The 27328-nt window shown below is 49.3% G+C and overlaps 1 protein-coding gene across 1 annotated transcript in view; it reads right to left on the bottom strand.

Moving 5' to 3' along the window:
• CCNJL (cyclin J-like) overlaps positions 1–27328 on the bottom strand; it is a 47404-nt gene that overhangs the window by 13096 nt on the left and 6980 nt on the right. The window contains exon 3 of the mRNA XM_012730067.1: positions 6467–6680. Coding sequence (XP_012585521.1) covers positions 6467–6680 — 214 coding nt within the window. The remainder of the gene's footprint in view (positions 1–6466; positions 6681–27328) is intronic.

The following is a 27328-nucleotide window of genomic DNA, read 5'->3' as shown; positions in this document are numbered from 1 at the left end:
GCTCTGAGCACGTATAGAGCCCCTGGGTCACAACTGGTCAGTATAAGACCTTGTTATGTGTACTTCAGCTGACTGTATCCTCAATTTGTCATCACTGAAAGAAGAAGCTGTCCCTTAACTGATGCCTGAAGAAAGGTGCCTTAACACGCATCTTTTCTCGAAAGTTGTCGCTCAGTCTTCTTTCTCAAAGACACAGCACAGAGCTTCAGCACCACAAGCAGGGGCCATCTTCAAGACAAACTGACAAGCAGAAAACCGAGAAAATGTGGCACTACATAAATGGGGGAAAAAGGACATTTGTCTGTGGCATGAGCTGAAATATCCTGCGCCAGCTGGGGCCACATCCATCCACGACTCCTGCTTTGTGTGTGCCACGGTGACCACTAAGTTCTGTGAGGGCTGCTTTTGGGGTTACTTCTAAATCTTAACGAGTGCACAGAGGTGCAAGGACAGAACTCTTAAATTACGAAGATCGACTGCATGTTTGCATATGCCCAGAGCATTCCTAGAAAGTACACTCAACTCAAAAGGAAGATGCAAGAAAATGTTCCCAGAAGTGGTCCCTGGAGTTTGGTGGGCCACGGGATTTTTATTTTTTCACTCTCACTTTTCTAGTGAGTGCGCCATCTCATAAAGTCACAGCAGGGAGAGGGCCTTCCAAGGCAAAGGGCGGGGCAGCAGGACAGACCCATTGGGGTAGAGAGAGACGCTGGCCAGGCTGCAGAGGGTCCTTTCCTGCAGCGTGGTCCCTGACAGCCTCCGCAATGAGACTTCCTCTCTGGGGAGGCTGTTGGGGGCTAGAATGAAGATGGGCATAGGAGTTGGCCTCACCTTCAAATCCCAGAAGCCAGAACGTTCTCCAGACCAACTTTCCCCTTAGCACCCACCACCTGTTTTAACTCTCCAGCAGCAGCTCTCAAGATGGGCAGGGCTCACTGTCCTATCAAGAATCCCTGTCCTCCCCAGGAAGGAGCAAGGGTTCAGAAGGCACAGTGAAATAAAGCAGAAGTGGGGCCTCCCTGGTGGCGCAAGGGGTTAAAGTGCAGCGTTATCAAGCTGTCCACAGCCACTGCAGCATGAGTTCGACCCCCAGCCAGGGAGGTGACCCACAGGGCGTGGCAGACCTCTCCTGTCTTGTCCCTGCTCCCCTCAGCAGTGTATTTCAGTCCATTTGCCTGTTCTGTTCCCCACTCTGTCTATAGTGAGTCCCCACACCCCTAGCCTGTACCCCAGTTCTTGTATGCATAAATAAAAAATGTTAAAAAAAAATAAAACAAACAGGGCCCTCCCTGGTGGCGCAGCGGGTTAAAGCACAGCACTGAGAATCTAAAGCCGCTTCTGCATGAGTTCGATTCCCGCCTGCCCCGGAGGTGACCACATGGCGTGGCAGACCTCTCCTTGCCCGTCTGCTGCTCCCCTCAACAGTGTACTTTGTCGATCTGCCTGTTGTGTTCCCCACTGTCTCTGGTGAAGCCTCTCACTGCTCCTGAGCCTCTGGCCTGTATCCCAGTTCTGTACGCACAAATAAATAAATCTTTAAAAAACAAAACAAAACACAGAAGTTAGCGAGGAACAAGCATGTTGAAATTGGGATCAGATGGAGAGAAAAGAATGGCAACACACAACAAAACAGGGAACCCAGCAATCCTGCTTAGTGGATGGATTTATATAGGTATATGTGCGATTGGCCTCCTTCCCCCATAAAGGAAGTAAGTCCATTTTCCCATTATGGAAAGACAGAAGTGCATCTAGGTCTGGACGAACACACACCCAACTGTGGGAGTGAGTCACGGGTTCAGGGAGGAAATTGGCTTTTTCCCACGATACTTTTATCAGTTTTTACAAAAGCTTTATAGTGTTGTGATCTAACCCCTTGTACTACCAGGGAGGGCCCTGGTAGAAATTTGATCTTTTGAGGTTTTTCACAATAAAACGCGTCTCATGCTTCCTGTATCATCATAATGGGATCTCACATTTAAGGCCCTAGCACAAAGGCCGCTGGGCCTGTCTCCACCTTCTGACTTTCTTTTCCTCTCTCCCTGTCCCCAGGCTGGCCTAGATGCTGGGCTGAGGACACAGCACCAGTCATGTCTGAGCAGCCACAACCAAGCGAAAGCAAAACTCCAAGTTTCCTTCCTTAAAATGTCCAACATAGAAGGACCTTATGACCAGCAACTCCACCCTACGTTTCTACCCAAGAGAATCGGAAACAGGCGATCAAACAAAACTGGGACCCAGAAGTTCAAGACAACACCTATCATAGTAACATACGAGAGAAAACGGCCCAATATCTATCAACTGATGATGACTGGGTACCCAGGTTATGGTGTGGCCACCCACAGAACCCTATTCAGCTATAATAAGGAATGACATGTACAAGAAGCAGACACAAAAGGTCATGTATGCGACTCCTCTGATAGTAAATATCCAAAAAAGGAGATCTACACCAATGGAAAACAGGTTAGTAGTTGTCAGGTGCTGGGGGTGGAAAGGAATAGAGGTGACGGGGCCTACTTTTGGGGTATGGAAATACAGTGGGAATACACCGTATGTCATGGAATTGTACTGGCTCTCTCTTTTTTTTAAGATTTATTTATTTATACATACAAAACTGGCGTAAGGCCAGATGTGTCATGGTGGGGTTGGGGGTGGGGGACGGTGAGAGGATTCACCAAAGACAGAGTAGGGAGCAGAATAGGTAGCTGTACAGAAATATACTGCTGAGGGGAGCAGCGGGTGGGACAGGAGAGGTCTGCTGTGCCATATGGGTCAGCTCCCTGGCTGGGGATCGAGCTCATGCTACGGTGGCTGTGGATAGCTTTATAATGTTGCGACTAACCCCTTGTACTACCAGGAGGGTCCCTAGGAATTATACTCTTTTAAAAGGTTGAACTTCATGTCATGACAGGAACTTTACTTCAATTTCAAAAACAAAAACCAAAACCATTCCTGGAGCTGTGTGATCTTGGACTAGTTACTCAGCCTCTCTGAACCTACAGAACGGGCAGATGCCAGCACAACCACATTGGCTGGTGGGAGGATTTCATGTGATGTCAAGCATGTGGCATAGGCCTGGGCACAGAGAAAGGGACAGGTAAGTAACGCAGTCCCTGCTGCCCTGTGGGGATTGTTACTGCACAACGTCCAAGCCAACGCATCTGGGAATTGCCAAGTTTCTTGTTGTGAACCACCGCCACAGAAGGACATCGGAGAAGGGGTTGTCTAACATGGAAGATTAAGGAGGAGAGCTGCTCTGTGATATAGTATGCTTCTATCTAGACTGTACTTACTCTGTGGTGGGATTCTAGGTGCATGAAGGGAGGAAACAAATGATAAACTGGGTCAGAGAGAGACTACCGGGGCTGGGGAGGGTGTTTCTCCACTTGTCCACTATGTTGAAACAAGCTATGGGCCCTTGGTTCTCCACCTTTTTCTGTAGGTCTGTAGACTTGGACCCTTCCTTGATGGGCCTCCTGTACGGAGAAGGAGGGGCTGTCGGTGGGTGAGAAGGTTCTATCTGACCATCAGTACAAAGGCCTCATTTGAAAGCAGCTGGAAAAACCTAAGAAAGTGGCAGGTGGGGGCAGGAAGCCATGGCTCTTCCTATCTGGGAATTATTTGGTACTGAATTAGCAGAACTCAAAACTTCCTGAGGCAAGGTGACCTCTCCTGTGCCTGACAGTCGGCCTGAGGAGAGGAGAGGATAGAATGAATAGGATTTCAGGCTGTCATGGAAACTTTTCTTTCCTCAGGCTTCTAAGCATATGGCAGGTGTCTTGAAAAATCCCTTCCTGCTGCCTGAGGCAGGCTGCTGCCCCAGACGTGTGGGTGGGGGTGTCTGCCTCTTCAACTAAAACACCCCCTCTCTCCACAGCACAAAGGAGTCTCCAGTGTGAGCCTTACTTCTCAGCTCCCCAGACAGATGCTGGGGGCCAGCCTCCATGGCCCCATGGAAATCTAAGCCCCTGGCCCCAGCGGGTCTTGATGCAGCCCACAGATCACAGACAGCAGCAGGCCAAAGGCCGGCCAGAGCCTCCAGGCTGCCTGAAACATGATGCCCACTCTGCCGCCCCTGATGGGGGTGTCTCCTAAGTCTCACATCCCCTCAGCACGTGGTTTACCATGTTTCAGTGGCAAGCAGACCTGACAGCCAGCAAGACAGCTCCTCTGTAAAGCACAGCAACCCAGCTAGCCCAGGGTGGAGAAAATCCCAAATGGCACAGGATTATATGAAACAGCAGGTGGATGGTGCAGGGTGGCAAACAAGGCAGAGCTCTGAGAAGAATAAAGCCACGCATTGGCCCTGGGTGATCTACTTGGGGGCGCAGGGCGGCCCGCCAGGAGCAGACAAAGCCCCCTGGGGGGTGGGCATTCTCCTCTAAGCATGAGTAGCCCCCACAATGGGGGCTACATAAATAGGACAATGGCAAATCACGGAGAAGAAAATAAAAGCTGCTTGAATTTTTAAGGATAAACACTAGGAAAGGGCAAATACCAGGAGCTGTTATGTTGGCATCAGGCCACTGGGGTCACCTGCTGCTCTGCAGAAGGGTGCCCTAGAGATGTGTGGCAGCCTCGCTCTGCACTGCTCAGTCCGTTCTCGTCAGCTATTTCACAAACATTTATTTTTTTGAGGTTTTACACTGGGTCCCTTTCACTCCCTGAGGCTCACTGCTGAGTGGAGGAGGAGAGTGTGTTCATTAAAGGCACATGTGGGCCCTCCCTGGTGGTGCAGCGGGTTAAAGCACAGCACTAAGAAGCTAAAGCCACTTTAGCATGAAGTTCCATCCCCGCCTGCCCCCAGAGGTGACCACATGGTGAAGCAGACCTCTCCTGACCCGCCCGCTGCTCCCCTCAGCAGTGTACTTTGTCAATCTGCCTGTTCTGCTCCCCACTCTGTCTCTGGTGAATCCTCTCACCGCACCTGCGCCTCTGGCCTGTACCCCAGTTCTGTATGAATAAATAAATCTTTAAAAAAAAAGCACATGTGAGTGTACATAAGGGAGACCTTGCCAGCTTAGGATGGGGGTTGGCCCCTTAGGGAAGGGGGCCCCTGAGACATTAACCAGGCTTGGGCATGCAGGGAGAGGGAAAAGAAGCTCTCTGGCAGAGGAGAGGGAGCAGCAGGTGTAAAGTTCTATACAGGCAGGGCTGGGTTAGAACCAGGGAGTGAAGAGGAGAAGAGGCACAAGGTCAGAGAGGCCTGACAGGCTGGTGGCTGGCCTAAGGTGGTTGGAGAAGCAGGGGTGGTTTTAGGAGGCGGGACCGGAGTGCAGAGTATTTTTTAAGCATGTGACCTCAGCAGCAGTGCATCTGTGCAGTCATCCTGATGATGCAGAAGACATGGACACAGGTATCCTGTGCAAGATACAGACCCAGAGAGGGCCATGCCTCGCCAGGTGGCTACTTCACTGGTCCTACTTGGGGCCAAGTTCAGCAGTCATACTTCCGCTGCCTCTAAGAACAGTGGTGGTGGTGGCTTGTCTCCCTCCACCCCCAGCACATTCTGAGACTCCAAACTACAATGAAGCAAAATGGTTAAGTGAAGCTGCTTTCAGAGCCTACAGCACCAAAGAAAAAAATCTTATCTAATTCTCTTTCAGGCTTGTATTCACAAAAGCAGTTTATCTGCAAATGACCTGAGCAAACAGAAGAGGCTGACCTTCAGCAGAGCCCCAAGGCCAGCTGGAAGCAGGAGACAGTAAACACAGAGGAGGGGGGTTACCCAGAGATGAGGGGCCAGCCCCCCAGCAGAAATTCAACTCCAGTTATCTAAACAACAACAACAAAAAAAACCAAAACCTCTTCCTTCTCCTCCACGGTGATCTGCCCTCCAACGAGCACATCCAGGCACTTCTTTGCCCTTCCCTGCTCCGTAGCCAGTAAAATTTGACTCTTTATTGTCTCAACTCCATTCTACCCTCCATCCCCCAGCCCCATAACCTAATTCCCTTTCTTAACTGGGGAGGCAGGTTTGAGTCTATCACCTGCTTCCTGGCCAACTGATTCACAGTAAAGCTCTATTTTCTCAAAACCTGCGATCATGATGTCAGCTTCTCGGCACATCAGGTAGCAGGCTCCTTGCTATGTAGCAACAGACAGAAACAGACGACATGGGGTCAAAAGAACAGGTTGGGGACCACGCTGCATATCCGTCGGGACTCAAATCTTGTCTATTATATATGGCAACAGAGATCCAAGGTCAGTTTCTTAACCTTGCTGTGTCTCACTAAAATGGGGGTACTCATAGTATCTGTCTCCCAGGGTCATTGTTCATCGAGGTCAAGCTGCTAAAATTCTTATCACTTAGCCTGGCACATTACAGACGCGAAAGAAAATGTTGATTATTATTACTGTGGTTTGCATTCAGCTAAGGATGAAAAGAGATGTGCAAAGAACCAAGGAAACATAAAACGACCTACGAGCCCTGTGGCGCACAGTGAAGAAGGGCGTTCCAAGCACGTACTTGCGAGCAGGAGGCAGGAGACGGCCACAGCGTAGAGTTGCTTGGAGGTGATGATATTATAGCGGTCTAGGAAGTGGTCCAGCAGGTAGACAGCCAGGTGCCGGGCTGTGGGGCAGAGCTGGCAGTGGCTGCTCAGAAGGGTCAGGATGTCCACAAGGAACCGGCGGCTCTTCAAGAGAGGGGAATGGGCACGGAAGGCGGGCAGCTTCAGTTCCTGGAACAGGAGGGCAAAGGGGGGTCAGGGCTACCTCCTGAGAGCCCTGAGGCCCCCCGATGAGAGGGAGACCACCTGCTGACCGGGGTAAGGCACTGATTCCTTTCATGACCTGTTCGGTTTTTTCAGTTCCAGAAATTCTTGGATGTCCCTGCCCCCCCAACTCCTCACCCCTTCCCCGGCACCTAAGCAGAGAAAGGAGGTAATCAGGTCCCAGGAAGCTGGTCATTTCCACGAAAGGGTGACCACCTGAGGGCCACAAAGCCGCAACAGACATGGGTCCTGGAGTCAGAGACCCACAATCAAGGTCAGTTTCTCTACTCAACCCAGCAGTGTGATCCTGGTCATCTGCCTTCACCTTTGTTTCCTCCTACATACTTCAGGATTAAATGAAAACAATGAATGGAGCACAGCACAGTGCTCTTTCATGGGCCATGGATTTACTCCCTTGGTGTGTGGGACTTCCGGAGATAGCTTTTTTGAAAAAATTCAACATAAAAAAGTTGCAAAAATGACAGCACAAAGAACTCCCAAACAGCCTTCACCCAGATTTGTTAGCTGATGGCATTCCTCCTTTTCTCTCTCTAATGCACATAACATTTTTCCTAAATACAAGTTCCAGACAACATACTTTGCCCCAGGAAGTAACTGCTAATCTACTTTATTATTTATACACTGCCATATTATCTGAATTTATTCACCACGCTCAAGAAAAAACAAGTAGCAAACCAATCAAGACTTTTTAATTTTCTTAAATTTTTGTGTAGAAGAACTGGGGTGTAGGTCAGAGGTGCAGGGGATGAGAGGATTCACAGAGACAGAGTGGAGATCAGAGCAGGCGGGTCTACTGAAATATACTGCTGCGGGGAGTAGCAGGCGAGACAGGGGCGGTCTGCTGTGCTATATGGGTGAACTCCCTGGCCCTGGGTTGAACTCAGGCCATCATGGTGGTAAGTGCTGAGACTTAACCCCTATACCACTAGGGAGGAGATTTTCATGAGGAAAATTTTTTCTTATAAAACGACTGCATTTATGATGATATCAAGGTGTAACAGACAGGATTTTTTTCAGGAAAAGGCTTAGTAACATTTTTGTAAAAAAAGGAAACTAAAGAGAGACAAAACTAAGAAAAAATAGGAAAAGAGAAGCTGGAAGAAAAGGAATTGTGAGAATTTACTAGTGGCAGGTCATAGGGAGTGAGATTAAAAGCGAACTGGTGCCCTTCTTCTATCTAATGTCACTCTCTTAACCCTTGGGGTTATGTAGCAATAGTTCTAGGGCAAGGAGATATCATTTTGTTCATTCCTTCCTTCCTTCAAGAGATAGTATTCATTCTACTTAATATGTACCAAGTACCTTCTACACATCAGGCGTTCTTCTAGCCACGGGGTGATACAATCTGGAATAAGATAATCATAGACCTAGGTGAAAGATTAAAGCTATAGAACTTTTAGAAAAGAATAGGAACAAATTTCTATGACATTTAATGTTGGTATCTTCACTACAACACCAAAAGCAGAAGCAACAGAAGGGAAAAAACGAGCTTGTACTTCAAAATCAAAAACTTTCACATTTCAAAACATACTATTACCAAGAATATGAAGCCAATCCACAGAATGGTAGAAAGTCATGTATCAATATGAGTCTGCATTTGGATCTATAAAGAGCTCTTACTAGACCTCAACAATAAAAAGGCAACTCAACTTAAAAAATGGGCAAAGGACCAACTAGCTGCTTCTCCAAGGAAGACACAGAAATAGCCAATAAGCCCATGAAAAGATGCTCAGTGTTACTGATCAGGAAATCGAAACCATGATGAGTCACATCCTCACACTCACTGGGATGGCTAGGAAAAAAGCTAAGACAGAAATAAGCCAATGTTGGTGAGGATGTGGATAAACTGCTACCCTCCTTCACTGCTGGCTCCTGTAGTGTGGCCACTGTGGTTTGGCAGTTCCTCAAAGTGGGTGGGACACACACAACCCAACTCAGCAAGTTCAACTCACGGTCCAACCAACGCAAGAGAAACGACACCCTACGACCACGCAAATGTGAGTATACAAATGTTCACAGATACACTTTCATAATAACAATGAGTGGAAAGTACCCAGATATCTACAAATGAAGAACAGATAAACAGATGCACACAATGAAATGTTCTTAGGCCAAAAAGGAATCAATAGTGATAAAAGTTACAATAAGCGTAAACCTTGAAAATATCCCACTATGTGAAAAAGTCAGTCATAATCGGTCACATGGTTGTATGAGTCCATTTTTACAGTAAGTCAGGACAGGCAAATCCATACAAAGCAGGTCTTTGTGCAGGTGAGGGTTCATGGAAGTTGGACATGGGTTTCTCTTGGAAAAGTTTTATGTTCTGATATTATGACTGCACAACTGTGAATACACTAAAAGCAACTGAATTGTGTATTTTAAGAGGGTGAATTTTAGGAGGAGTTATATCCCAATAAAACTGTTATAAAAAAAAAGTTAGATGGCTGCATCACCCACTCTTTTGAAGCTCATGGGCCAGGAAGAGGCAGAGGAATGGTGACCAAGTAGTAAAACAGGACAGAATTCCAGCCTGTGACCAACTATGAAGATCGATGGGCCCATGACTGTCTCCACCTTCTTGGAGCTGCTAAAGCAAAGCTTGAGTCAAGTGTTCATGTTGGGATCTCTTTTCTGGTTTGTCCTCCTAGCCTGCTTAGAGGTAAGGACCCAACAAACCTGGTGAACCCATAACTTTTCTTTCGGAAAGTGCCAAAAGCTTATATAAATTGTTTCCTTCCCCTCTTGTTTACATATGCAGAAATAAGAGTAAGCCCCATAACCCAGGGCTTTCCTTAGTTAGCAATACATCTAAGAATAGAAAACTTTTTTACACACATCTTTATTATCTCACAATTTACGTGGGTGAGTTGTCTGGTCCTGGTTTGGTTGATTCCTCTACTCAAAGAAATCAAATAAAAATGAAACCAACCAAATCTTCCGCCCCCCTCACCTCACAGCTGGGCTGCATTCTCATCCTGAGACTCAGCTGGGGAAGAATGTTCTTCCAAGCTCGGGGAGTCACTGGCCTGAAGGAGCTGAGGGCCTCCATTTTACAGGTGATGTACAGTTCTTTAACCACACTGTCCACCCTCTTGGGGTTTCACAGCACAGCAGCTTACTTCTTCAAGGCCAGCAGGAGTGCAAGCATAACTCCAGAGAGACCATTTTATATAATGAATGTGATTGTGGTAGTGATAGCTCATTGCCTTTGCTAAGTTTTATTGATAAGAACAGAAAACTTAAGTAATCCTTTTCCAGCCTTTTATTTAGTTTTTAATTATGGAAGAGCTTTTATTACCAGTTTAATTAGTTTTTATAAAAAGATTTTATTATGCATACAAGAACTAAGGTACAGGCCAGAGGTTTGGTGAGAAGATTCACCAGAAACAGAGTGGGGAGCAGACCAGATGTACTGAAACACATTGCTGAGGGGAGTAGCAGGTGGGTCAAGAGAGGTCTGCCACACACTGTGTGTCACCTCCCAAGTTCTAGGAATCGAACTTGTGCTGCAGTGGCTGCAGATAGCTTCATAGTGCTGCGCTTTAACCCATTGTGCCACCAGGGAGGTCCCGCCAATTTAATTTAAAGACCTGGCTTCTTCGTGTGCTGTTCATCTTCACTGTTTGAAGAACTTGCATGGTCACCATTAGACTACCAGCTCCTTTCGGGCAGGGTTGGGGTCTGCTCTGCTCATCATTGTTCTACCGTGCTGATGTCATTAAAACATGCCGGGCGCCCATAACAAATCACTGGTGAATAAAGGGAGGGAGAAGGAATAATAGAAGGGAGAAATGAAGACAGAACTGAAATGTGAGTACAGTATGGCCTGGACCCTCAGAGGAAGGCCAGCTGGTCCAAACTGCAGTCAGTGGGAAGTGTGGAGGAGAGAGTCACATCTAAGGCCTGATCTATAGGAGGGGCAAGAAGGAAGTGATACTCAGCAGGAAAAACACCTGCAAACACCTAGGAATCTGGCACACTTGCAGTAAGGCTGTGGGAGTGGGAGAGCCCCCGCTAACGTACCTGGTCTGCCCTGATGGCCACAGGTACAGTCGTTTCTACCTGCTTGCCCAGAGGCACAACATTCTGACTTTCCTCCTTGCTCAGCCAAATTTCACTATTCCTGATTTTCCCTTGAGTTGCCTTGTCCCAACTTTCTGGAAAAAGGATCCGATGTTTTGAGCAGACTCTCAGAGAAAGGCACTGGTGCCTAAAATACATTGTCAAGAAGTTAGCTGGGAAGACTTTCTGGAAAAGGCTACTGTCAAGAGTAGGCAGGATTTCTGAAGCTAAAACAACAGCTTACAATGCTGTTCGCTCCCACTTCTACTCACCCCTCGACAGCATCTCTTTTTTGCTCTTTTAAAGATTAATTTATTCATACAGAATTGGGGTACAAAGGAGAGGTGCAGGGACAGTGAGAGAATTCACCAGAGACAGAGTGGGGAGCAGAACAAGCAGATCAACGAAGTACACTGCTGAGAGGAGCAGCGGGCAGGTCAGGAGAGGTCTGCCACGCCATGTGGGTCACCGCTGGGGTTGGGAATCGAACTTGCAGTTAAGAGGCTGTGGCCAGCTTGCAGTGCTGCGCTTTAACCATTGTGCCATCAGGGAGGGCCCCGGCATCTCTCTTCTACCCCCTTAACATTCCAAGTCAGGACCCTCTTGTTCTTTCTCTTAGGCATATCTTCATGGCCAAATATTTATTTATTGATGTTGTTCTTCCTGCAAACTCAGCCTCCAGAGAGCAGGAACTGTGTCCATTTTCTGACACCATCTGCCTGGTATCCTGCCTTTGCCTGGCACAGAAACTGGTACTCAAAAATACTTGCATGGGAAAAAAAAAAAAAAGAATAGTCATGAAAAAATATGGAGGAAGCCACTCAGCAAAGACTGAAAAGAGATAGTGGCAGGGCTCTAACTATAGGACACTCTGGAAAAGGCAGAAGTTTGTAAACAATAAAAATGATCAGTGGTTGCTGGGACTTTGGAGGGAGAAGGAGGAGAAGAGAGTACAGGATTTCCAGGGCAGTGAAACTGCTCTGTGAGAGCCGACGGTGGGCAGGTCCCTCACCCTGTTCAAACCAAAAGAATGGACACCACCAAGGGTGGACCTGACAGAAACCATGGATGCTGGTTGGCGACCGCTTGTCCATGCAGGTTCATCGATGGCAACAAATGGACCCCTCTGGTGTGTGAGTGTGTGGGGGGTGCTGATAGTGGAGGGGCTGTGCATGTGTGGGAGTAGGAGGCGTGTGAGTCATCTCTGTACCTTCTGTGCAAAACTTCTGTGAACACAGAACTGCTCTAAAAAATAAAATCTGTTTTAAAAAAATGGATACAAGGAATTCCTTCCCTTCCCCCCGCAGGTGGGGGAGCGGTTAGGCATAGGCTGTGGAGTTAGGCAGCTGGGGAGCCCCCATCCCACTATTTACTAACCTTGGGCACGTGAATTCTCTGCCTATGTCCTCAACTGAAAAAAGGGGTCAGTCAGGCTGCCATAAATGTAAAGTCTAAGATATTTAACAGCCTGTCCCTGGAGCTGGGTAATCAAATCTCACGTCCAGTGTACTTATCTGCTCCATCAAAGACTCTTGGTTCTCAAAGGAACCTGCTTTGACCAGTGGAATGAGACTTTCTGCCCGAGCCTGGGCCAGAGGGCCTTAGCAGGGTGAAACCTGCACTCCCCAGTTCTCCACGAGCACTAAGCCACACTTCTCCCCACATCAGAGGAAAGATTCTTTAGCCAACAAGCAGCAATGTGGGTGCCGGTGTGACCACCCTGTTTAGGCTGCGTCTGGCTGATTAGCTCCCTACCTCAGTTGGGGGTAAAGGCACTCGGGACAAGGACTCTGCTCTAGTGACGGGCATTCCTCCTCAGCATTCTTGATCTGTACCAGCTGCAAGGCTGCACAGCCTGGGAGCAGGAGGCAGCCCCCACTACTGATGCCTGGATTCCAGAAACAAAAGGCAGGCCTTGGAGGGGCAGCTGGTAAGCCTCGCCCGGACCAGGCAGCGCAGAGGACAGCAGGCAGGCAGGGAGACGTCCCTCCCAGCAGGGCTGGAGGCGCATCTGTCCGCCAGTGCGGGCAGCAGAAGGGCCAGGGCAGGTGCAGGGAGCAGGGAGCGGGCAGGCCCAGGCTTCCGGGTATCCTGGCTCCTTCCCCAGCTGCAACCTCTGCCTCACCTGCACCGGGGGGTCCAGGGCCTCAGGTCCATGGAGAGCCCAGAAGGTGGGCAAGTGGGCGCAGGGATAGAGGGCAGAGATGCAGCTGGGGAATATGGAGAGTCCCACCTTCAGACACTTGCTTTTGTTACCTCAGTGGTCTCTCTTATTTTCAAAAAGAATGACAACAAGTTAGGAAAACTAGAAGATACACACTAAAATCGCCCAGCTCACACTTCTCTGATGCCCCTGTAAGGTCTGACTTACAGGTGTTGTTTCTTTTCTTTTCCACTTTCAAAATCATAAATTGTGAGTTCACTGGCCAATGTTCCAAAGTTGAACAGAATAACAGGTGCACGTACTCCTCAAGCACAGAAAGGCCTAGTAAGCGGCTCACGGCGTCCTCCATGCGTCTCCTTGCACCAGTTACCGCCTGCGCCCCTTCTCTGCAGGTGGGCCATGTGCCAGCCCCTGCACGGGAGCAGAGCTTCCCATGGCCATCCTGTGTCACGGCTGGGTGTGCTGTGAGCTCACCAGCAGTCGCTGTACCCATCTCGGCTGCCTCTTCCTTCTGTGCAGGCTCCTGGCACCCCACAGGCTTCCACACTCAGCAGACGCTAGTGCCTGTTTAGGAACTGAGCTCCTACCCATAGTCCCATCTCTCTTCAGCTCTGTACCTCAGGAGAAGGCACAGCGCTGAATGAGTGAGTGCAGAACGGATGCCACATGTTGCTGTGATGAACACCGTGGCCCGAGCAAACCCAGCCGGGGGAACGATCGTCCCCAGGTCTGGGGCTCCATGCCCTTCTGCTCTCCAGATGCCCTCATCAAGCATGCAGCAAGGGGGCAGGGGTACTGCCTGGCAGCGGAAAAGTCCGCTTGATGGGGGCGTCAGAATTGCTGTTGTATGGGAGAGGCAAGTAGTGGGTGTCAAGGCGGGTTTGAGGCTAAAGAGTTCCCTGAGAGAGACACTGCTCAGAAAGGCCATGGATGGGTGAATCATCTCCCACACGAGTGACACAAAGCAGCAGGGGCTGTGGCAGTTTTCCGAAGGTTCCAGGTGAGCTTCTCCACCGCCCCACCTCATGGGGGCGCTAGCCTCGGCTGCGGTGGCAAACACCCCACACCTGTGCTGGGGGCACCAACAAGGCCAGCTGGAGCCCGAGGCTAGCCTGGGTGGGGCTCAGCCCATGCCTGCTGCAGGACAGATGGGGGTGTCAGGTGTACTCTGCCCACACTCAGGCTCACCTCAGGGGAGTCTGAAGGGCACTTCAGCCACCCCAGGTTGCCCGTGTTAGCAAGGAAGGCAAGGTTTTTTTTTTTTTTAATGATTTATTTATTTATGTTTACAGAACTGGGGTACAGGCCAGAGGTGAGGTGGGTGAGAGAATTCAGTAGAGACAGAGTGGAGAGCAGGACAGGCAGACTGATGAAGTACACTGCCGAGGGGAGCAGCGGGGGGATTCAGAGGAGGTCTGCTGTGCCATGTGGGTCAGCTCCTGGGCGGGGGATCAAACTCATGCTTCGGAGAGCTTCATGATGTGGTGCTTTAACCGCTGCGCCACCAGGGAGAGCCCAGCAAGCCTTCTTTTAAGCTTTGGTGTCCTGCACTGCGCTGTGTTCTAATTAATTACCTTGAGCCCTCCCTGGTGGTGCAACGGCATAAAGCCCCGCACTATGAAGCTATCTGTAGCCACTGCAGCACAAGTTTGATTCCTGGCCGGGGAGGTGACCCACATGGGGCAGCAGACCTCTCCTGTCCTGCCCGGTGCTCCCCTCAGCAGTTATTTCAGTAGATTCTCCTATTCTGTTCCCCAACTCTGTCTCTGGGGAATCCTCTCAACCCCCGCTCCACTGGCCTGACCCAATTCTTGTATAAGTAGATAAACCCTTAAAAAAATGTAGTTCCTGATTACAATTGAGATGGGGGGAAAAATGTACAAAATGATGTAAAAATAAACTGTTATAAAAAAATGTGGTTCCTGAATTAAAAAAAAAAATTACCTCATAGTTTCACTTCATTAGCCCATTCTTCCTTCAGATCTCAGCTCAGAAGTCACTTCTGAAGTTTCTTTTTTCAGAACCATGTATCATGCACCTGTCAAATAGAACTTTCTACCATCTACCCACCCACTTACCCATGCACCCACCCAGCCACTCCTGTCTTTTATTCCTTGACTGTAAACATCAGGAGGGCAGGGACTGGGTTTGTCTTGTTTAGCTTTGTGACACAATACATGACACAGAAGAGGTGATCCATAATTACCAAGCTAAACTGGGGAGGGGGAGGGTCATTATTTCAAATTAAAAGGAAGGAAAAAAATGATTTGCACCTGATTTTAGACTGCTAGACCTGAACAATTCCCAATACTCGTGAAGACCGTGTGGGTGCCTGAAAGTGGGGAAGCTGAATGCCAAGAGGTACAGAAAATTCTGTCCTTGCCTTGGTATAAGCCTCAGTCTACCCAACAGCAACAGTGGGTTTCCAAGGAGGAAACGAGTCTGCGTTTACAGAAGACTAGGAGCTTCAAGATTTATAAAGTACTGACTTTCTACTCAGTGTAGGGTAAACGGAAGTGATCAGGTTTTTTTCTGCCCTCCTGCCATTACTGTCAATGATCGAGTTTACACTCGCACCTGATGGTGGCACCTGGAGCGTGGTGTGGACGTGCGTGAGTGGGCACATCTGAGCCACAGACTGGGCATATAAAGGCGGAGGACCGAGGCGGCAGAGGACTGTGTGGAGGTGAGCAAGAGAGACCAGTGACAAGGCCACGAGAGGACATGAGCCAGGGAGTGAAGATGCTGCTGGGGGCTGGAAGATCCCCCAGCTCCCTGCCTGCCCTGTACCTGGTTGTCCCACTACAAATGGTGTAGAAAGATCATTAAAAGCCTGAAAAAGCCACCGAGGGCTCATGGACTCTCCTTTACCCATCTGCCTGAATCAATAGAGTGCCTGCTCCGTGCCTTGCTGGTAAACTCCACATTTCAAAGGCACTATTTCCCGGGTGTTCCATGACACCCAGTTCTGAGATAATCTCCCTAAAAAGAGTTCAGTGCGTCATGAGTTTGAGAAACACTCTGCTGCTCCTTCTTAAAAGGATTTCCGTATCAGCCCATTAAAGGCCTGAAACATTTGTTGAGGAAAATACTTACATAGTTTTGGGAAACCCTGGGTTAATTATTTATCCACAGACCACAACTCCTCTCCCCACCTTTGGCCTGTGGTGGGGGAGGTGCGGGGCTGGGGGCAGAGTAACAAGATCCTAGAGAGCTTGTTCTGGAAAAGGAGCCTTGGGGTGCTGGCAGCTGGGCACCAGTGGTGTGCTGGTGGGAAATCAAACCCCCAGGCAGCTGCAGGGTGAGATGAGGCACTGTGAAAAACCCTGGCTTGGTGCCTAACACTTAGATGATTCTAAACCTAGAGATTTACGGAAAAGCTCCCTGAGATTAAGAGCCACAGTTTCCACCTGCAGAATTGGCCCGGTAAGACTTTCCACATGGCTGTGGCATTAGGAGCCTAGGAGAGGCATGAGAGCTGCAGACAAACCAGCTACTGGAAGCCCCCCGGCACCATGCATTGGGAACCCCGACTTGGGGGTCCCAAGACTGGGCCCAAGGTTAACCCCCATCTCATCTATATCTGCCCATCTCATCTATGTAAGTATATAATATATGCCACATATATAGCATGTACATGTGTAGGCTTTTTGCATCACCAGCCTCTGTGGCTATCACTGTGGCTTCGAGTGTGCTGCTGCAGAAGGTGCTTGGGCTGCAGGCATGGGCCACACGCGCCTGGCGGTGGACACCTGGAGCACAGGTGTGGGCATATGAAACTGTGCACACCTGAGCCTAGAGGCTAGGGCAATCAGGCAGTGCCACTCAGAGACAAGAGGATGGCTATGGGAGGTGAGTGACGAGAGTAGAGGTGAGACCATGAGAGCACACCAGGGAGAGCCCAGAGACAAAGTAAAAGATTTGTGGGGGGCTGGGAAGCTCAACTGTCTTCCTGATCCCGAGTCCCCCTGCCCGGACTTATGCCTGAGTCCTTGAGGAAAATACTTACATAGTTTTGCACCGTGCACCATGTGCCTGTGTATATGGTTCCCTGAGACAACATTAAAGCCTGAAAAATCCACTGAGAGCTTCGGAATTCTTCTCTGTCTGCCCAAGTCAATAGTGAACCTGCCTTGTGCTAGTTTGCATAACGTGTATACTACATACTGTACATCTGCTTTAATATAGAATACTTACACATATAGTAAAGATAGATGAAATTTTTACAGCACCCAATACTCTGTCAATGTGGACCTGGTTACTGCTGGGTAGACTGAGGCACAGGCCACCCAAAGCGAAGGCAGGACTCCCTCTATATGAAAGGAAATCAGCTCAGAGCTCCTTGTACCTCCTTCTGGTCTTCATGAGTCCTCAGAGCTGCTCAGTACGATGAATAGCTCTGTCCAACCTTTTAGCAGATTGATAGAGATTAAGTATGTATGGAAAGCTTTCATTCATACATCTGCAGGCCACTGTTGTGTGCATATGGTGCTCCCGCTGTCCAGTGGGTCTATGGTTGGGGACGAGGCGATCAGCGTCCAGTACCCCGACAAAGCTGGCTCAGAGGGGATGCATCACTAGCACCCCTCAACAGATGGATCTGAATCTGGGGCTTCTAACCCCTGCGCTTCTTAGCAGCATGTTTGTGGGCCTCCCGAGGGTTGTTTAGATTTGTGTTTTCCCTCCAAAATATTGTCATATTTAACTGATTATGAATGATCTAATGACTAAAGAAACTCTAGAAAATACAGATGAGAACAGGAGAAAATGAAAATCACCAGCATTCCCAGCAACATGAGATAACTGTGCGGACGTGTCCTATAATCACTTCCCGTCTGGTTTCTCTGCACACATGCCCCACCTCTGTCTCTGTCTGTCTCCAACCCCCACCCAGCAGCTAGAACTCACTCCAGGCCTCCATTCTGCCTGAGGTGGGCCCAGGCAGCAGGGCAGCACCAGTTCCCAGGAAACCGAGGCACAGAAGTGCAAATGTCCAGGTCACCATGCAGGGGAGAATAGCCAACACTGGGCTTGGACATCAGGGCAGCTGGCTGGAGCGAGTGGCCCAAATCTAGAGTGACAACCATTTCCCAAACAATATGCAAACAGGGCTGAGCTCTCTAATCCTGATGCTGTGAGAAGCCCACTCTGGTTCCCCCAGTGATTCCCACCCCACTCAGCCTCACACTGCCAACTGCTGCCTCCCTGGGGCACTGGGCCAGCTGCTTGGGAAACAGCTCCAGGGCTCCAGTCTGCCTGAGAACAAAGAACAGCAAGATGTGAAGAAACACCATGTGTAACCAAGGTGACCAACAGGAAGTGGACTTGCACACTGAAAGGGGGAAAGAAGGAAGGGGCCTTGAAGTCCACGAGGCAGCTGGGAGGACCTACAAGGCAGGAGCATCACCCTTCTTCTCCTGGGGGCCCCATGCTTCAAGAGGCCCAAGGAAGTGTTTCCCTTGGAGTCCACATCTTTGCCGAGCACTATTGCAACATTCTGAGAGGCGGCCTGTGGCACACAAAGCCAAGAAAGCCTCCCCTTCCTGCAGCTTCCTTCTAGGAGACCAAAGGGGCAAACCAGACCCCACACCTCTCACGGGGCAGGAACGCAGGAAGGGGAAAGCACCCAGCACTGGACACTCCTCGGGAGCCAGAATCGCTGTCCTCCCATGCACGCTGTGCCAGGTCTGACACTGGGTGGGGGCCAAAGCTAGGTCAGCCTGGCCCTCACTGATGCCCCCTCTCACCCAAGGCACCAAGCCCTCCCAATATCACCCCCTGCCCCCGGCACACACACACTCATGGCCTCTTGAGAAGACATTCCAGATTCTTCACTTGGGCAGCTTTCTGCTCTGACACATCTCTCACACCTTCTTGAACCTCACCCATGCCATCCAGGACCAACTCTATGACGATCGCCCCTTTCATGCTGGTTCTTGCGCCACAACCAGTCCTTGGATCCTGGGGTCCCTCCTTCACCCCCCTTCGGGTCACAATGCCCAAGTGGTGACGCAACAGCACTTACTCCACATTTCCTGCTATCCCCAAACCCAGATGCCTTCTGAAGATTCTCTTGAGTACCATGACCCTTCCTGACTAGCAAAGTCACCACCACCCTGCTCCTCCAGTTGCCACAGGCCTTCTCCAGCTCCAGTCAGCTGAGCTGACCCCAGGCACTGGAGCCTCCTGGGAACACTGACAATGGCAGCTTCTCCCGAGTACTGAGTGTCTGCAAATTCATGACCTCAGAAAGTGACCTCACTTGGGAATGAGGTCTTTACAGATGTGATCAGGTTAAAACAAGGTCACACTGGATTGGGGTGCAGATGTGAAGGTGGAGGCAGATGGGCATTGCAGCTACCAGTCAAGCACCAGGTGGGGTAGGTGGGAGGGACCTTCCCTTTAGCCTCTGCAGGGAGCACGACCCTTGTGAACCTCGATTTCAGACATCTAGCCTCCAGAACCAGGAGAGAAAAACTTCTGTGGTTTACGCCCCCCAGTCTGAGGAACCCCATTTCCAATTTACTGAGTGGGGCTTCCCAGGGATGGAGCTGGGAACCTAGTTGTACACTTCACTTGCTCCTGATGCTCGCACCTCAGAGCTCCTTCATGGAGGATTTTTTTGTGCTCACCACTTACATCCCCAGTGGCAAAGGTCCATTGCAAAAAACTCATGTTGAAGACAAGTTCCAAGGCACACAGATGTTTAGGATCTAACGGAGCCTTGCTGGGGCATTTGACTTCTCGTTTTTAAAGCAACTTTAATAGTCAAATGTGATCATGTGCATTAGCCAGGTAACCCTGGCCAGCATCTGGCTGGGTGTTGTCCAAATAAACCTCAAGTCCCTAATCTACGGGCTAGTGGGAGTTTCAAGAATTCCTAGAAACTAGCAATTGACAGTAGCTCTCTAAGAAAAATTTTCTCTGGGCAAAAAAAAAGCCCCATGGTCCTTAGCCATGGAAAGCACTTTGCTCCAATTACTAAGAAACAAAATCTTTCACTCCTTTTGCTCGCCTACCGATCCCATTTTCTAAAACTCAAGTCTTCCCCAGCTCCTGCTTTGGTTCAGAGGGCATCTCTTTGGATTACTGCCAACACCTTGGTGTCCAAGGTCAAGGTCCACAGCCCCTGCCCTTCCTCCTCACACTCCCCACATGCTAGGGTATGGTGAACATCTAGGGAGACCAGCACCCCACAGCTGATGGTCCCAGTCCACCTCCCTCTGGCCCATTGCCCCCAGTCCCCTTACAGGTACCTGCCTCAGGCCCTCAGCCTCATCTCTGGACCCAGCACAGACTGCTCTGCCTCTGAAGCTTTTCCCCACTCTGGCCACAGATACCCGCGTTGGAACAGTGTCAGGAGCCAGGTGGCCTGGGCTCAGGTCACGCTCTGCCAGCCACCAGCTGTGTGGCCATGGGTCAGCTGTTTAAACGTGCGTGCCTCTCCCATCTGGAAAGCAGGGCTAATTCTAGCCGCTACTACAGACATTGAGGACTCCGGCAGCAGGAAGGAATGACATGTAAGTCAAGTCCAAAGCAACCAGTGACATGATGGTGGTGACAGAGGCTCCTCCTGGGTGGCTGCTCCGGCTGTTGTGGTTTCACAGCACTCTGTCCTCAGCTGTGCTGCGGGCTCCCTGGGTGGGGGTTGGGTCTGTGGTGTCCTGGCAGAGCCCCCCCAGGGCTCTGCAGGTTTTACCTGGGGTTCACTTTACCTCCCACCACATGGCTGCTGGTGAGAATCTGGCTGGCAACCTAGCCCCAGACGGTGCAAGGAAATATGCCAAAGGTGCTGTCCCAGACTCTCAGCCAGAAAAGGCCTCCTCCTTCCTGGTGGGGAAGCTGGATCCCCTCTTCCCATGTAGGCCTGCTGATACCTGGCATGATGACTTTGTGGCCTGACAAAAATGCTCCCAGAAACAGCTTCATGGTTAATCTTAAAACTAATAGTTTTAGCCTAGGACTAGGCAGGCAACTCTCTTTTTCCTTCTCCTTTCCTAATAAACCTGTCCTTTAAAAAACATAAATAATATTAATAATAATAATAAGTTAACAGTGCAAAACAAGCCCTTAGCCTTAGGGCTCATGGGGATATGTCTGCAACTGGGAAAATCTGTTCAAACTGTGTCCTGTGAAAGCCCCTCTCCCCCGGGTCTGAAATGTTTTTGAAACAGAAGTTAACACCACAGGAGAGGCCAAGGAGGGATTTCAGCTCTGTGTTCCACCTTCCCAAGCTGCCTGAGTTGTGGACATAGGAGGTCATGTTACACCATCACTGACTCCATGGCTATCTGTAACTCCTCTGTCGTCCAAAGTCAGGGTTAGCGGGGCCTCCCTGGTGGCACAAGGGGGTAAGTCTCAGCACTATGAAGCTAGCCATAGCCACTGCAGTATGAGTTCGATCCCCAGCCAGGGAGGTGACCCACATGGTCCAGCAGACCTCTCCTACCTCGCCCGCTGCTCCCCTCAGGAGTGCATTTCAGTCAGTCTGCCTGTTCTGCTCCCCACTCTGGTGAATACTCTCAGCTCCCACACCCCAGTCCTTGCATGCATAAATAAATCTTAAAAAAAAAAATCAGGGTTAGTGAGACAGAGGGTACAGTTTAAAGGCTGCCACCCCTCCCACTGACTAGGGGTGACCCTGGCTGGAGCCGAAGCCCTTGGGTACGTCTCTGCCAGCACGCTGATGGAGCAGGCAGGTGCCACCAGTCTCCCGGGGATGTCCAATAGTGAAGCCCCGAAGGCAGGGTGCAGACTGGAAGCATAACCCCCAGAGCAGCTGTTGTGATAAGCACAGATGGATGGGGGGCCCCCTCATGCAGCAGCTCTACTTATAAATGGGAGTCCCTCACCACCCTCACGAGTCCACTCCCTTGGGAGAGAGCCACGCCTAAAAGAATCATCACATCAATAAGCCGACAATTATACGCAGTGCTGTGGGATAATGGCGGGTGGCCTGAGAACCTCCAGCCCTAACCTTGTCTGGGTGTCAGAGAAGGTTTCTGTAGGGAAGTGACGGACATGTGAGCTGCCAGCTGGAGAACATGAGATTACAGCGTGTTAGAACCCCACAAGAGGAGGAGTGGAGACCACACTGTGCCCCGTGGGCTGGAGCTCAACGACACCATGAGAAAGTAACAGGCCGGATCAAGGGTATGACATTCATCAAGACCAATGACTTAGGTTCTGGAAACCACTGGCATTAAAAAATTTTTAAGTGATGGGAAACCCGCGGAGATTACAATTGAGATGGAAAAAAAAATGTACAAAATGATGTAAAAATAAACTTTTGTAATAAAAAAAAATTTTTTTAAGGAGGTGGGGAGCAGAGGAACCATCAGTAAATAAAAGAGCAAAAAATGTTTTTAATGCAATGCATGGTGTCTGTTGGGAACAAACAACTCTATAAGCCGTGTTCTGAGACAGCTGGGAGAACTAGGGACCAGTTGAGGGAAATGGAAACTTACCAGTAATTTTATGAGATATGATGATGGTACAGCTGTTACGTTAAAAAAAAATAAGGCCTTTATCTGCTGGTAGATATTTACGGGTGAGATGACATACTGCCTGGGGACAGCTGAGCCAGGCGGTCCCTGAGCCTGAGGGGAGGCAATGGGGAGCCGTTCTACGATTCTCTACTTCAGTGTCACTGAAAAATTTCTATAAGGAAAAACAGGTTTATTCTAAAGAGTTGGAGTTGGAAGGACTCTGGGATTTGGATTTTCTTCAATGATACAAAAGATCAGCTGTCATTATGTACACAGCTGCCACCTCTAGAGATGTCACCTATTGTCGGGTTCAGCTCAACCACTGTGAAGCCAAATCCCTGCCGACTAGCACTCACATCTCTTCCAGCTTTTTCTTACCACAGCAGTGTCCATCCAACTCCCAGTGCTCCTGTTCTGACAACCAGCTCCTCCCCTGCTTGTCTCCCCCAAGCCACTCCCCCGTCACTGGATGACCGTATTGGGACTAAGTAGCAGAAGGCACCAGCCAGGATGTCCTAACACAAAGAACACCAGGTTCTGGTATCCACCAGGGTGCTGGACCACCCAAATCCTGCCTCAGAAGGCCTGTTTCCAGGCAGGTGCCACTCGGGAGGTGGGGTAGCAACGATGGGACCAGGAGGGAGGAAAAGGGGTTTCTGGTAAGACTCAAGGGTCACTTCAGGGGCCACTGACTCAGGGCTCAGGCAGGTCCCCTGCTGTAGATGGGGTACCCCAATGCCGGAAGGCAGCCAGGTTTCCCTGCATCTTCCCCCCCATTCTCCAGTGAGTCTCCCACTCTGAGATCCACAGCCAAGAGATACCACTTTGACCTGTCTAAAGGGTACTGAGCTTTTGGGGTTTTTTTTGTTTGTTTTAAGGATAATAGTTTATTTTTACATCACTTGGTGCCTTTTTCCATCTCAGCTACAATCCCCGAGGAGTTCCCATCACCCATTCACCCGTGTGCCATCACCATAGTCTGATATACTCCCCCCACCCATTTTTGACACCATTCTCCACTCTACCCCCGTAAAATCTCTTTGATATATAGTTGTTCCTTATTATTGTTACTTCCCCCTCAATCCTTTATGTTCCTGCTATGAGTGAAACCATCTGGTATTTTTCCTTTTCTTTCTGGCTTATTTCACTAAGCACGATCCCTTCCAGCTCCATCTATGTTGCTGCAAAAGGCATGTGTTTATCCTTTTTGATTGCTGAGTAATATTCCCTTGTGTGTATATACCGCATCTTTTTAATCCAGTTATCATCTTTTAGGCATTTGGGTTGATTCCACGTCTTTCCTACTGTAAATAAAGCAGCAATAAACATGGGGGGGGCGCCGAGTTTTTTCAAAGGGATAAAACCTAGGGTTAGCAAAGTCACTGGGAAGCAGGCACTGTTCTGTGCCACTGGTGTGACTTAGGGGAATGTAGCAACGAATCCAGGTGAGTTCCCAGTGTCAGATTCTGTGAGCAGCATCCCACTTTAGAAATTTATCCTCAGGTGGATCACCACCGTGAGGCCATGTAAATGTAAATGGTAGCAGAAATGCTCCAGAAGACCATCAAGAAGGAAAGGAGGAATTAGCTGTGTTAGACACAAGAGACTGCTACTCAACAATACAAAGCAAACTCTTAGGACTTACACCACGGCCAGTGAATCTCAAAGCACTAACCTAGGAGTCCACCCATGTAACTCCACGTCCATGAAACACCAGAAAAGATGGGTCCACAGAGACACTAAGCAGGTCACTGTTGCCTGGGACCAGGAGAAGGATGGGGTGGGTGAGAAGGGGCACAGGAATGTTCTAGGCTGCTGGCAATGCTCTTCATTCTGATGGTGGTGGTAGTCAGCAGAGCGAAACACTTGCTAATAAGCTCACTGTACACTCGAAACTGCATGCACATTTAAGATCTGTACATTGTTCCGTGTGTGAATCATATTTCCACTTAACAACAGAATAAGCAGCTCCACCAAAATAGCAAACAAGGAGATGAGCTAATCACATCATGCTGGGTCCATATAATAGATCATCACACATGACACTGTAGGAGAATGATGTATACCCAGCAGAGAATCACCAAGTTATGCAACTGTAAGACAGCATGGTGACATTTTTGTGAAATAAAATGTATCTATTTAGGTAGAAAATAATCAAAAAGAAATACTCATTCACTCGACATATGTCTATTGCATATCTCCTACATATCATTAGAAAAGACAAAAAAAGGCCTTTCTCGCCACGGAGTCTCTTTTCAGTTGCTTTGAAGAAGAAAGTTAAATTACTATGGTGTAGACATAAAAAGAAATCAAATAGTAAAGTGTGTGAATTATACTACCACTGGTGTGAGAACACAGACAGACATGCAGACAAAGATATTCGTGTATTTTTAGCCCCAGGACACCGCTGGAAGGGCCCTTACGTTGGGATCGGTGGTGTCTTTTGGCGAAGATAGCTGGGTGACAGATGCAAGGAAGACTGATCTTTTAAACAGTCACTTGTTTTTTGAACCAAGTTCACATATTATCGCTTCGAAATAAACACAACTGTTTCTAGTTTTTTGCTAGCATCCGCTCATTAGGAACGGGATGGAGAAGAACTAGATGGCAATGTGTGCCTAGTCTATTGCAACTGAACAAAGTGTTCTGTGAGGAGACATTTTCCATTCACACTGAAAAAAAAAAAAAAAGCAAAATGAAAATGTACGGGGACAACATATGTGAAAAGAAATAGGAGGCCCTAAAGCCACACGCCGAGAGAACCTGCTTCCAGGTGGTGGGATGGCGGGGTCTTGACTTCTGTTTGCTTATATTTATTTTTGCAGTTTCCTAACCAAATGAGCAAGACAAAACAAAACAGCGTGTGTGTGTGTCTGGGTTTAATAACTTAAAAAACCGACGAGAGAGCAAACGGCTGCCGAGTGTCACCTCTTTCAGCCGGGCTCTCTGACAGAACCACCTCCTCCTTCTATCCAGGCGGTGTGGGGCTCAGGCAGGCAGGGAACAAGTTACGGGCAACAGCACTGAACCAGAGCCCGTTCACCCCCCACCTCCATCTTCTGTGTTCTCTGGGGGCAGCCCAGGTCACCTCTGCAGGTTGGATAGTGGGAAATGTGCCCTTAAAAGTGAGCCTCCAGAAAGGGGCCCTTGACAGTCTCACTTGAGGAACCCAGGCATGAGGAGATCAGGGCTTGTCAAAACCAGTACTGGTTGTTCAAGGCCGGAGTCACAGTCACACATCACTTAACCATGGGGACAGGTTCTGAAAACAGACTGGTTAGGCAATGTTGTCACTCTGTGGATGTCACAGAGTATAATTGCAGGACACAGCTGGCACAGCCTGTAACACACCTGGGCTGAGTGGTACAGATCACAGGGACCCCTGTGAATGGGAACGGGAATGGGAGCTGAGACATCATTCAGAGAGACCCTGACTCCTGTGTCTCCCACCTGTGTTCTGCGGGAAGGTGTGATAAAGCTGATCACAACTTGGCCTTCTCTCGAGTCTGAGAATATCCAAGGCTCCGTGCCCACAGCTGAGACTCAGCGTCACCCCTGACATCTGACCGATTCACATCACGTACCCCAAGACAACGCACATTCCTGGAACTAAGCTGGACAGGCACGTCCTTTCACCAGTGTCCGAGATGCTTTCTAACTGGCAGACCTGGGTGAGTCTCACCATCTGGGAAGAACTGCCTCCTGGGGGTACAAAAGCTTTCCAAAAAAAAAAAAAAAAAAGCTTCCTTTCCCAAAGGAAGGGGAAAGAAAAACCCATTAGGGGACATGCTAGCCAAACCATGGGGCATGGCCCTGGGTTAGCAATTTCTGTAAGGACACAGAATTCAGCCCTATAGTGGGGAATCTTAAAGGTTTAAGGGTGGAAATAAGAAGAAAAAAAATACTAATGTTGGAAGAGAAATGAATGGGTGTGTAAGCTTAAAAGGTCACTAGAGGCCCTCCCTAGTGGTGCAATGGCTTAAAGCGCAGCACTGCAAGCAAGCCAACATCTTCAGTGCCAAGTTCGATCCCCGCCCCCGGAGGTGACCCATATGGCACAGCAGACCTCTCCTGACCCCCCCCGCTGCTCCCCTCAGCAGTGTATTTCATCGATCTGTCTGTTCTGCTCCCCACTCTGTCTCTGGTGAATCCTCTCACTGCCCCTGTGCCTCTGACCTGTACCCCAGTTCTGTATACATAAATAAATGAATCTTTAAAAAAAAATTGGCTCTGTGTCACGTAACACATAGCTTACTTAAAAAAGGGGGGGGCACTAGAAAATGAAGCCGTTTTAACGGGGGGCAACCCAGTGCTTGGAGAACCAAAGCACTCAAGAATCCAGAGTGTCCTCGGCGTCAGGGTCTAGAAGGGTCCTTGCCTCCTACTTCCATGCTTTGTGAACATGGATGATTTTTCAAATGAAGTCACATTCAAGATTTGCTACTGTGGGCTGTTTGATCTCAAGACAGATGTATCCTCTGAGCCTTGTGGTTTCCCATCTACACTCCAGCTCAATCCCAGCACGGGGAGGGGGGTGGGGGGAGTCTTGGGGGGGGGAGGACAAGAAGACAGACAATGCTCTGGCCAGCTGGCACCCTGCTGGAAACGTGGGGGAGGGCCGCTAATGCTATTATCACTTAATGTCATTTCATTGGTAGGATTCAGGCAGCAGTCAGTCAAAATGTGCTTTCTAGGGCCACAGTCTCAAGGAACCTGCCCTCAAGTGACTGAGGTTGTATCCCCTGTATATAACTAAGTAAACTGACATCAGTGGCAGCTTGTCCTACAGATCTCCTATCAGAGACAGGGTGAGAAGGCCCCTAAGTACTGCATGACTTGGATCTGAGGAGAAAACAAACCCCAGTGGCGGAAGAGGGGGG

The sequence above is a fragment of the Condylura cristata genome, unplaced genomic scaffold, assembly GCF_000260355.1.
Source record: "Condylura cristata isolate star-nosed mole 26May11 unplaced genomic scaffold, ConCri1.0 scaffold00026, whole genome shotgun sequence".
Lineage (NCBI taxonomy): Eukaryota > Metazoa > Chordata > Mammalia > Eulipotyphla > Talpidae > Condylura > Condylura cristata.
The sequence above is the reverse complement of the archived record's forward strand: the minus strand, read 5'-3'. Positions and strand labels throughout refer to the sequence as shown.